Genomic DNA, 12,563 nt, shown 5'->3' with positions numbered 1-12,563 from the left:
GATTTTTCTTTTGGTTGTGCTCAATTTAAGGACAGTGTGAGGCAGGATGAGGATATAATACCCACACATTTTTTTTTCCTCGAAAACAAACCAAATTCCCTCACAAAGACACAAAATGAACAGAGACTTGCAGGTGCCCGAGGTAAGCTAAATTTGGTCACAGTTTCTGCATATGAAGGCCCCCACCCCCCAAAAAAAGAGAGAGAGAGACATTTGATGTTGAGATTTTTCTATCTGGCAAGAGAAAGCTTTTCCCTTTTCCTTCTGCTTCTTTAGGATATGGGTTTGGTGACAAGAGAGGAGGTTGTGCCTGAAGGTTGCCGGTTCTCTTTTTTTCTTGGGTGGCTAGCAAATTCACTGATGACATTAAGAAACGTTTGTGAAAGCCTGAGACGACCTTGCTCCGTGGAGACTCTGCCCGTTGCATGTAATGACCGCCTACACTCTTGAACCTAGAAAATCACTACCTTGAATCTGCTCAGTTTACTCTTAAAAAGCCGAGCCTGGATGACTCCGTCTGCCAAATGCAAGTAGGAATCCTGTTTGATGTTTACGGTCTACCCCCCGGGTTGTATCACTAGAGATTCCACTTCTATGGTCCGGGGTGGTGTTTATCTGTGTCCATTCTTCCTGAGAATTCAGCGTGGTTCCAGTGAATCCGTCCCCCAGTTCTGGCTTGAAGTACCATGGAGGCTGTGAAAGCATGGTCCTAGCTCACCTGGGGAACAGAGTGCCAGACGCAGAGCTGCCCATAACAAGTGCGCTCAGGAGACAAAGGACACCTGTACCTGGAGATGCTCAGGGACATCTCTTTCTCTCTCAGTGGTTCATTCTCAACATAGCTGAGTCACATAATGAGAGACAGCGTATGGTCATGGGGCAGAAGCATCTGGGAGAAGGAGTGAGCACATTTTCCTTGGAGTCCCTATTTTTAGCACTCTGTGCCCTTGTCTGTCAGGCTTGCAACCTTGAAACTGTTGTGATGGTAATGAAATGAGTCTATGTTATGCGTTAGCCTTTGCAATAATTGTATCTTTCCTTCTATCTGTGTATTCATCCCTTCCTTCCTCCCTCCCTCTCTCCGTCCCTTCATCCATCCATCCCTCTATTTATCTATCTATCTATCGTCTATGTATCTATCCATCCAGCCACCTACCCTCCCTCCCACCCACCCAGTCAGCCACCTACCCAGCCATGCATCCATCCACTGAAACATCCAACCATCCATCCATCCATCCATCCATCCATCCATCCATCCATCCATCCAACCATCCATCCATCCATCCATTCTATCATCAATCCATCTATCCATCCATCCATCTCTGTATCCATCATCCATCCATCCATCCATCCATCCATCCATCCATCCAACCATCCCTCTCTCCTGCCTTCCCCCTCTCCTTCCCTCCATCCATTCTTCTATCTATTATCTATGTATCTATGTATTTATTTGTCATCTATCTTTCTCTCTATCCATCCATCCACCCACGTACCCAGCCACCCATCCATCCATCCACTCAAACATCCACCCCATCCTTCTATCCATCATCTGTCTATCCCTCCCTCCCTCCTTCAGTCTTTGGTCTAGCTATCCCTCTGGACTTCAATGTCTAAAACAGTATGGTAAGAGCTAATATGGTATTAAAGCCCCAGATTTGTGGTAATTTGTTACAGCCATAATAGGGAACTAAAATACTACATCATTTAATTTGTATTGGCTTGCTGTCCGTCTACTGATGTTAGGACATGAGTTTCAGGCGGTTGAAGGTACAGTTTAGCTGCTTCATTACATCTTCACAAGGACAATGAGTGCCTGGAATTTTGTAGGCACCCATGACGATCTGTTGAACGGAGCCGCACTTCACTGAGTTAAATCAATTAACGGCGCGTGTCTATTAAATATTTTATCTCCATTATATCTTCATTATTGTCAGATCCATTCTTTTTCTGCAGTTGACTCCAACTCTAGGTCTGATTGTGCTTTTTGGCCATTGAAAGGTTAATCATATTTGGTGGGTGATGGTCAAAATTCAGGGGACCCAATGTGGTCTCCACATGCCGTCTGTGTAGGGAACACCTGATATGTTCTTAACTCTGGAAATGACCTTATTTAAGCAAAGCTTGGTGCGATAACATCCATTAAGTGGAGAATCCATACAAAATTCGGTGTAATCTTCAAGGACAGAGAGTTACTGGGGCACCTGGCTGGCTCAGTCAGTGGAGCAGGCAATCCTCATCTAGGGGTTGTGAGTTTGAGCCTTACACTGGGTTTAGAGATTACTTAAAAATCTTAAAAAAAAAAAAAAAAAGAGCAGAAAGTTATTCTCTTTTTGAGTTGAATTTACTCATACCTGTTTCGTTATATGATCTGTTTAATATTTTTGTTGGTTATTTTTCAATGAGAAGTCTTCATTTCTGCCTTTTAAGTTTCTCAGGAAAGCCTTCCCTCCATCTTCAGGTGCCAGACCGGGACAGAGTTGTCAAAAATGATGACGGCAATTGAAACAATAAACGCTAGTACAGTATGGGTAGAACAGGATGTCATCACTGCTCACAAATCATAGTGTCTCCTGGTCAGTGAACACAGAATGGCAAAGCTCTCATCCCCAGCCCTCCGTGAAATGGCTTTCAATTTCTACATGAGATTACATTATGTTTCTACCTCTCAAAATTAGCCATGACTGCAGGTCCTATAAGCAAATTTAAAGAGTCGGGAAAGTCATCCCACGTCTGTGTTGTGGTTGTGGGTAACAGGATCTTGAGAGCTCTGTGCATACGAGCTAGCCATCTTTGGGAAGACAAGTAGCAAAAACTGCAAACACACTGACATTACAAAAGTTACGAACGTAATATATAATAAGTGAGAACGTAACAAAGCAGAGACCACTTCAAACCTTAAACCAAAGGCATGAGTTCCCACTCTCAATTCTAGAAAATATCATCTTCAAAACCTCTCTGTTGCCCAAACTAAACTTTTCTATCGGGATTTTAGCTCTTTCCTACGTTCTTTTGATTATCATTACTCATGCGTGTGCTGTTGCATCTAAGATCTTACTGTTTTTTCTTAATTAGAACAATTTCTATATCTGTGCTCTAGGTTTCCCAGAGAAAACCAGTGTTGGAAAGCTTAGGGTTACTTCTGGGCACAAAACAGACGATGTGAGCTAGGAGATAAGATTGGATTTTGATCGAGTTGGAAAGGAATGCCTTGTCCTTATACATTTAGTTATTCTGATTGTCTTACGGAAACATAGGAACAGGACAGATTAGTTCTGGTCTGCCCCTGGATAGTACCTAGCAGTAAGAACTCACAACTAACACTGGCATGTCCAATACCATCCTTGTTTATAGTCGAGGGTAGAAAAGCGTATCTAAACAGAGGAGCATATTTTGAATGAATGTACTTTAGAAGAGATTATGACAGATTATGTTAAAAATACAGTTGTTAGGGGCGCCTGGGTGGCTCAGTGGATTAAGCCGCTGCCTTCGGCTCGGGTCATGATCTCAGGGTTCTGGGATCCAGCCCCGCATCGGGCTCTCTGCTCTGCAGGGAGCCTGCTTCCTCCTCTCTCTCTGCCTGCCTCTCTGCCTACTTGTGATCTCTCTCTCTGTCAAATAAATAAATAAAATCTTTAAAAAAAATACAGTTTTTAAATTGTTATCTTCAAAATAGGGCTGTGTAAATTGTCTTTTCTTCTATATGCACTCTGTAGGGCTCCAAATACCATATAGGGACAAAATGTGTGTCTTCTCTGTGCTTTGTAAATATACTTTCATGGAACAACTAGGGCTTTCAATTTTAATCAGCTTTAAAATATTCTTTTTTTTTTTAAACCGACATATCGTTAACAGTGTTGCATTAATGTCATGAGTACAACATAGGGATTCCACAAGTCAGTATGTTATGCTGTGCTTAATAGTAGAGTGGTGACTGTCCCCTGTGGTCCTAAAATATTCTTATTAAAACCAAATAGAAACATGCAAATGCATACACACACAAAAAAGTGTAAGCTTTCAAGACATCATTGGAAATCTACTCAAATACTGTATTTCTCCCCAACTTTATTTTATAGCTTGGGTCATCATGGGTACATATAAGTGTTGGGACAATGACATCTGTGTAATTCACAGCATGGAATGGGTGATTTGGGGTTTGGGGTTTTCTTTTTCTTTTTTCTTTCTTTCTTTTTGTTTTTGTTTGTTTGTTTGTTTAATTTGCTTTAAGCAATTTTGTTAATTTTCCTTTAAGCATATACCAAACACTTAAAGAACAGAATCAACAAATGCATATGCGTCACCTTCACACCAAATCATTCCCTACACAACACAGGCAATCAGACAGCATCGAAGTCTCCTTAATCTCTAAGTCAGAGTCTAGGTAGACCAGTAATCCGTTTTCCCTCTGGACTCAACTTCATTTCCTGAAAGAGCATCTCTCCGTTCTTGTTGTGCGTCGGTGAAAACAGGTAAGTAGCCACGTGTCTGTTATCAAAGAAGTCAGGAGAGTCGCTGAGTGTGTGGGAGCATGCCTCGGTCCAGCAGGCACGGGGATCCTTCCCCATTCCGTTCCCCAGGCAATGCTCTGGGGTAGTTCCTCTCCTCCTCTCAATTCCACATGTGAAAAAATTGGGACTTGGACATCTTCAATGCCTGAGGCATCCCTGCAGATGCCAACCCCAAGGTGGCTGAGTCTGACCCCAGTGCACGTGGTCACCTGCTATTGAATGATGCATGTGTATCCTTCCTAGAAGAGTGGGAAGCTCTGTAGTGGAAATCCACTAAAATAAATTTACAGAGCTGAGACATTGGAGACAATCAGGAAACGCTGGAGAAGGGACATGCATGGGTAGAGGGAAAGAAAGCAAGGCCACTGAATTCCTGCTTAAGGGGTTGGAGCAGGGAGGGGATGGGGTTGGTCTACACTCCGTAAGCAACTAGAAATAGTGAGGCCAGGTCTATAGGAGGAAGGCAGGTTAGGGCAGTGTGGACCAGGCCACTTCAGGGCTCACAGCAGCCCTTTACAGAGCATCCTGGAAGCAGCCAACTGTATATAAAACCAAAGAGATACAGGGGTGCCTGGGGAGCTCAGTCATTAACCAACTGCCTTCAGCTCAGCTCATGATCCCAGCGTCCTGGGTTTGAGCCCCGCATTGGGCTCCCTGTTCAGCAGGAAGCCTGCTTCTCCCTCTCCATCTCTCCCTGCTTGTGTTCCCTCTCTCGGTATCTCTCTGTCTGTAATAAGTAAATAAAATCTTAAAACAAGAAAATCAAAGAGATACAGAAATGCAAGCCTTATCCTGGGGTCAGTCAAAAAAGTAACATAGTGTTTGTATGATTACTAAAGACTGAGCTACAAATTGGGGGAAAAAAACGTAAACCCACATTTAGAATTAAGTGTGAAATTCACCTATAACCGCATTCCCAGAATTAGGCACTATTGATTGTTGGATTTCCTTCCAGAGTTTGTATTTTATACCTCGCTTTATTATGTTAATACGCATGGGATCTTAGGACCCAGGATTCAGCAATTCATTGATTTCCCTTGAGAGATCTTTCCCATGTTTCTGTGTCTCCTCAAATGAAGGCCCTCTCTGCATAGGCATTCTATGGTTCAGCCAACAGAGTTCATGCAACAAATCTTTTATTCATGAACACCGAGATCGCTGTCATCCCTTATTTTCAAAATTACAATCAATAAGTATTGATCTTTTTGTGCATGGCTACCTCTGGACAATCAAATAAAGATTTATTTATTTTAATAGAAATAGACCTTCAGGGTCAAAGGGTCTTAGGGTTATCTTCATAGTATGGGCATGAGTTGGAAGCAGCCAGGATGGAGAAGTGAACAGAATGTCTTGTCTCAGGCGCTGGGATGCAGACCCAGCAGAGAAACGAGGTTGGCTCGGAGGGGATCATGCCCCAGACATAATGGCCATGGCCAGAATTTCATCACTGTAAAACTTCGAGGACCTTCACGTTTTGATCTCCACTCTGCAATAAACAAAACTGTGTTTATCATCTTGCATTCTGTTTCCAGAATATGATTTTGGTTTTAGGGTGTCCACTAATACAATTCCAACTAAAGTACTTTAAAAACCTGTGCAGCCTTGTTCTCAACTGCAGTGCGGGAAATAGAATATACTTTCTGGAACTAATGTAAGGAATCCCGTTAACGACTTAACGGGCCCCGTGTTTGAAACCTGTGCCGTAGAAATCATCCGTCCTCATAATTGTCTTTGATTTATTCTCCTGATGTTGGAAATGGGTTTTGACCCTGTATGACATTGATGTGGTAATTAAATGACTCCTGTCATTTGTAAGTAAACCAAAAACTACAAATAGAGACACTAAATTTTAAGAGCTTTCCCCCATTGGGCTTACAGAATTGGGGTATGTTTCTTTCCGTCCCTCCCATCCATAGGTATAGACCCTTTCATCAAATCATGCATGATTCCACCAAGAAAACTTAAGTTTCACGTTGTAATAGAGGCACCCACTGAAGGATTCCCTGTAAACATCAGAAAAGATAGATTTGCATGCCTTTGGCTGATTTTCGTCTTCATTCCTCTGCTTGAATTCTTATCACACATTTCTTTCTGGGCTCATTTATGTGACCTAAAATAAATTCCATTTCTTCTCATTGGAGAATTTTTATGCAAACATGCATACCAAATACAGTGCCTCATTTTTACATGATCTAGAATTTCATTCAACAGGCAGGGGAATAATGGGATTTCTGGTGTTCAGGCATTTCTCGTGGACCATATTTTAAAGCAACCTCAGGACAAGGGAGCCCGTCTCTCGGGTGAATGTGTATTTTCTTGCTCCTTCCAGGGCTTTGAATGAAACTTGGTATCCATCTAGTGTCAGCGTGTCTCAGTTGGAGGGTCTGTTTTGTATCTTTCTCCCATTGTTGCATTGTTGGGGTGGGATGGGGGCTGCTGACTGATTTACAGCCTTCATTGCAGAGACCTTAAGTCTCCAAAGCCAAATGTTTCGTCAGCTGAAATGCTTCAAGGAGGTGCAGCCAAGAGTGCTTATCAGTGAAAGAAGCCATTTGTTTAAAATCCCTGGTTTTAGCCAGCCAAGGGGCTGCTTCTGTTCATTCATCTGCGGCATATATGGGGAATTAAGTCCTCTTCGGTGGGGCAGACTTTTAAGGATGCGTCTACCCGCGCTCCGCTTTGGTGATGTGCCTGGCTGTTTCCAAATTGATTATCTGCTCTCACGTTCATAGAATTCCCCAGGAATAAATGCATATACATCTCCTATCTGCATTATATCCAGCACCGCATTTCCACCGTCGGAGCAGCGAAGGAATACCCTCTTGCAGACAAAATTAAATTGCTCCCATTCACTGCGTACCTGCAATGGAAACTCCGCCTTGTGGCTTGTTTAAATTACAAGAGAAGGGGGAAAAAAAAAAAGTCCCTGGGTGTTGCAATAAATGAAGATTGTGTAAGCAAGAAACTATGGAAACACCAACTTCAAAAAAAAAAAAAAAAAGAACCACGTTCATTTGCTGAACTTTAGAGATGCACGGACGGGCTGTTTCCCTCAGGACTTCTGGAAGGAATTCAGAATCGCAAAGATCCAGTCTTTCAATAGGAGGCTGTTAGGAGAGCTCGGCTTTGCCAGGATATAGAATATTAATTAGCCTGGCATTTGAGAGGTTACAACAGACACGTTTTTGCTCGGGAGGGGCTCCAATTTAATAAGGGCGGATGATTTACCGTATGTTGCAAATCCTTGCCGTGCTCCAGGGAAACAAAATAAGCAAATAGGTCATTCTGGGAGACTTGACGGGGAGGAGAGAGGCGGTGGAGGAAGGATGTGTTAAAGACAGAGCAGTTCTGCCAAAAAATTACTAGGGCCTGTAGGAATTAATCACCTCTTTCCTTAATGGGGAAAGAGAGGCTTGTCTTATGGTTATTATACGGCACCCAAACTGCCATTAGGAGCCAGTTTCGTACATAAAGCTGCATGAAAAGGGGCTTTTCTCCCAAGCAGAGGGCAATGCATTTTATGAGAAACTGTGTAAAAGGTTGCGTGATGCATGCCAGAACCAGGGAACATTCGCTGGCATGAAACACTAATTAGTAATTGCTAATTAAATGAGGGAGGGGCTGGTAACGTCGGGACGTTCCCACTAATCACCCCTAATCTCAGCTCCGTCCCTGTGAACGCCGCAGAAGCCTGGATCTGTGGGACGTGCCCTAAATGCATAACCTCGCAGGTTTCATCTTGCGTCTGTCTGCAGATAAAAGAGATGGAGACACCGATCGTGGCAATTTTAGAAAATCCCCCCCACCCACCCCCAAAAAAAGCCTTCCCGTTGCTTTATTTGAAACCGGACTCATTCATTTCTGTTACCCACCCAGCTCACACTGTGCATTTTTCTCAGGTGCCCGGGGAATGAAGAAGCCTTGCTTCCTCGGTGGGTCAAAGCCTTCGTCCTCACCTTATTCGGTTTTAGGTTCTAGAAGCCCACTCTCGAGAGTTCCTCAATTTGCTGTCAGCTTAGGGTGGGGAGCGGTTTGATGACCGCGGTTCTGATACCTGTTCTTTCAGGGCCTGAATCTGTCCAGGCCACGTCAGCACTACAGCAGGTGGTCACAGGAATTTAATAAGCACTAATTGGAATGAGGGGAATGGCTTGGCCCTTGGAAACGCAGGGGAAGAGAGAACGAGCATAATTCAGGGCTTGGGGGCAAGGGCACATAACACATTAAAATGGCTAAAACATAATTTTTATGACTTGCACTTTTTTGGGGGAGGGTCAGAAGGCTTATGTAAGAAAGAAAGGGATATAAACTTGGGTTAATGTTCGAACAATAAATAACGTTGGGAGGTGTTCACAGTCGTAGCTCTGAATTTCAGCAGGAGAGCGTCTGTGGACAAAACGACTTCAAATGTCGGAGGGAAGCCTTTTTTCCAGATCAGGATCTTTGTGCCACATGGAACAGGCAAGGAGTCCAATATCCATGTGGTCCTTTATTCCCATAAATGCCTTTTTTTTTTTTTTTTGCAGCTTTTAAGGGGGAATTAAGAATTTGATGCCTTGAGTGAAACTAGCTCCTCAAGTAGCAGAATCTTCCTTCTTCTTGAAATAAAACATACCAGCTCGAAACGTTTTAGGGACAGTCGGAGGGATTTGAATATGTGTTGTTGGGTAAGATTAAAGACTTGTGTGTTGCTGCGTGTGAGTCTAAATTTTTCTCTGTAGGGGGAAGATAGAGGTGCATGTTAACTAAAACCGGGATCTCATGATAGCTGTCGTTTACTCGAAACTGAACCATTAAAAGGAATGAAATGAAAACATTAATAAGAAATTAAATGGGAAAAAGCTGACCTATGTTGCTTTTATATACACGCTCGATCTCTTAAACATCAGTGCAGAAATCCCAGCAGCCCAACATATACACTGATTTTTCCCGAAAAACCTCTTTTAGCCTGGAAAACTTCTTTTAGGATTTTCCCTGAAAAACTTCTTTTAGGAGACTTTCTCACTTTTGCAACCCGCCCGTGCACAGGAATGATCAATTGAATCTGGTCCAATGCATAGTCTCTGGTATGGTCAGGTGTTACAGACATTTTAGACTGATGGTGCCCGATAGGCGAACCCTGTGCAAACTCACAGATGACACATTGTATCTTAGGGTCCACATCGCAACAATGATTCACGTAGCCTCATCCTTCCTGCCGGGCAAGTGTTGCTTCTCACTTAGAGGGAGACTGGGGCAAAGAATGAGATACATTTTCAAGGACCAGCAATGTATAGTCGACGACCCAAAAGATCCTGTTTTCTCTTGCAGGGTTTTTAAGTACCGGCGACCAGGCGGCCAAGGGCAACTACGGGCTCCTGGATCAGATCCAGGCACTACGGTGGATTGAGGAGAACGTCGGGGCCTTCGGCGGCGACCCCAAGCGAGTGACCATCTTCGGCTCTGGGGCAGGAGCCTCTTGCGTCAGTCTGTTGACCTTGTCGCACTATTCAGAAGGTAACAAGGGCATCCCTGTGCTGGTGCACGACTCCCAGGGCTGAGCCAGGAACACACACGGAGTGCAGATCCCAGGGACCCTTTGTCTCTCTTGGAGCTGAAAATCCCCAACTTGTTTTAGGTTCTAGAAACCCACTCTCATGAGCTCCCATCCTCTTTCTCCCTCTCCTCCTCCTCCTTCTTCCTCGTCCCCTTTCTCTTCCTCTTTTAAAGATTTTATTTATCTGAGAGATAGTGAGAGACACGGAGAGAAACAGATTTCCCAGTGAGCAGAGAACCCGATGCGGGACTCGATCCCAGGACCCCAGGATCATGACCTGAGCCGAAAGCAGACGCTTAACAACTAAGCCACCCAGGCGCCCCTATTCTTCTAACTCAGGTTTCTTCCCTTGTGAACCATACTTTGTCATCTCAGTTACATTAACAATTAGATGCCAGTTGCAACACTTGGGACACAATGACTCCTTCCGAAACACCAACGCCTTTGCTTCTGCCTTTCCAACTTGACTTGGTCAAGTTTAAATTTTATCATTTCGGTCAACATTAAATTCAGTCAACTTCTCCTCTCAACTTGGGAAAGATAACACAGAAGAGAGACAGGGATATGGGTAAGGGTTGCAGATTTGTTCATTTGGTAAGGAATGGGGCTCGTGGCCTTGAGTTTGATTTTTGTTTTTGTTTTTGTTTTTAAGTCACTGGTCTGGGATACCCAGATAGCACAGTCCGTTAAGTGCCTTAGTCTTGATCTCAACTCAGGTCATGATCTCAGGGTCCTATGATCCAGCCCTGCATCGGGCTCCATGCTGGGCGTGAAGCCTACTTACATGTCTCCCCTTCTGTCTCACTCTGCTACTCACCCCACTTAAAACAATTTAAAAAAATTAATTTAATAATAATAATAAGAAGAAAAACCTAACCACCCTAACTCAAAGTGGCTCCCTGATGTTCATTGGAACCTGTAGCACTGAAGGGGAAACTTGAAGCTCATCTACTCCAAAGCCACCATTTATAAAAAGGAAACTGAAGCCCAGAGAGGTTGGTTAACCCACCTAGGGTCACAGAGCAATGAGAGAACCAGGTAAGAAACAATGCTTCCCAGGCCCCAATTCAAACCATCGTTTGAATTCCCATCATTCCCCCAAGACTAACAAACATCGGGGGCAGCTAAAGGATAGTCCTGGTCTTCTGGACAGAATAGACTTGCCTTACAGATTCGGGAATATCTGTGCAAATTCCCCGTAGCCTCCCCTAGTTGCTATTTTACGGACCAACTGCTTTTCCACTTTCATTTTCTTTAGGAAATAAGCGTTCAGCTTGAGTACAAATTTTTACTGGTCACAGGTACCAATGTGACAAGTGGATTTTCAGCATGGTAGGGAGATTCAGAACTCACTTGCCAATAAAATGCTCAGTGTAGGGACCATAAGCAACCACCAGTCAAATCAAAGCAGACAGACTTGTAGGTGATTTCACAGCGTCTAAGGAGAGCTCGAATTTGGGGCTCACACTTGTATCATCCCTTTGTTTTTACAAAAATGAAAAAGTGCACAATGAGAGGGGACATTGGTAATATCCATTTGTACAGCATTCCAGAAAATATTGAGACTTTCCCATTTGTCAAGGGATAGAATCCCAGTTCTCAAGTGAGCAAGTCGTCAGAACCGGCTTCCATAGTAAACACAAGAAACCAAATGTAATTGGAGAAAGAGCATAATTACTTAAATCGAGAGATCGAAAATGAGTGAGTTCTGTGGCAAGGCTGTGCCTGGGTCATTTGCATAACAACCCAACAAGATAGAAATACCCAGACTGTCAGCCTTAGAATGGTACTTCTGGCAATGTTGTCTAAAAAACGGTCACCACGTGCCTGAAATATGATGCTTTTGTGAAGATGTTCACCATGGCATTATAACTTTTATTAAAGATTTTATTTATTTATTTGACATGGGCAGTGCTCCAGTCTCCAGAATCCTATCTTCCTGATTGCAATCATGTTTTCCTCCCTTGATTGCTTGCATGACCTTAAAACTCTACAGGGCATGACCTTCTGGGCGCCCAGCTGAATTACTCTTCCAGAAACTCCGGAAACCTCGGAGCTCCATCATGCTGGAATTCAAGAAAATGTCAGGAAGAGACAAGAAAGAGAATGCTATCATTTCATACCCCATCATCTTGTCCTGTAGTAGTGAAAAATAGAGGGTTTACCCAAAAAAAATTTTTTTTTACTCACTGACATTCATATACTAGATGGATCTGATAGAAAATTGGACGCTATACAGAAGTTTACTCATGAAATTGTCCAATTTTTTTCCCCCCACTTCTCACCAAACAGACATTTCTAACTTGTGGCAAAATACAAAACAGTGATTTTGAGTTAACATGATTTCAAGATCACGGATTTGTGGAAAAATGCATTTTAGCTGGGCAATCCAACTGAGCATTCTTTTGGGAATCGCTAATTTAATTACTATTTTACTTTATTTTTATTTTTTTAAAGATTTTATTTATTTATTTGACAGAGAGAGATCACAAGTAGGCAGAGAGGCAGGGAGAGAGAGAGGA

At 43.2% G+C, this 12,563-nt stretch overlaps 1 protein-coding gene across 4 annotated transcripts in view; it reads left to right on the top strand.

Annotated features, from left to right (window-relative positions):
* The window catches only part of LOC123934352 (neuroligin-4, X-linked), a 295,634-nt gene that overhangs the window by 270,782 nt on the left and 12,289 nt on the right, over window positions 1-12,563 (top strand). For all 4 annotated transcript variants that reach the window (XM_045994380.1, XM_045994377.1, XM_045994378.1 and 1 more), the window contains one exon: window positions 9,816-10,001. In XM_045994380.1, coding sequence (XP_045850336.1) covers window positions 9,816-10,001 — 186 coding nt within the window. The remainder of the gene's footprint in view (window positions 1-9,815; window positions 10,002-12,563) is intronic.

The sequence above is a fragment of the Meles meles genome, chromosome X (genome assembly GCF_922984935.1).
Source record: "Meles meles chromosome X, mMelMel3.1 paternal haplotype, whole genome shotgun sequence".
Classification (NCBI taxonomy): Eukaryota; Metazoa; Chordata; class Mammalia; order Carnivora; family Mustelidae; genus Meles; species Meles meles.
The sequence above is the reverse complement of the archived record's forward strand: the minus strand, read 5'-3'. Positions and strand labels throughout refer to the sequence as shown.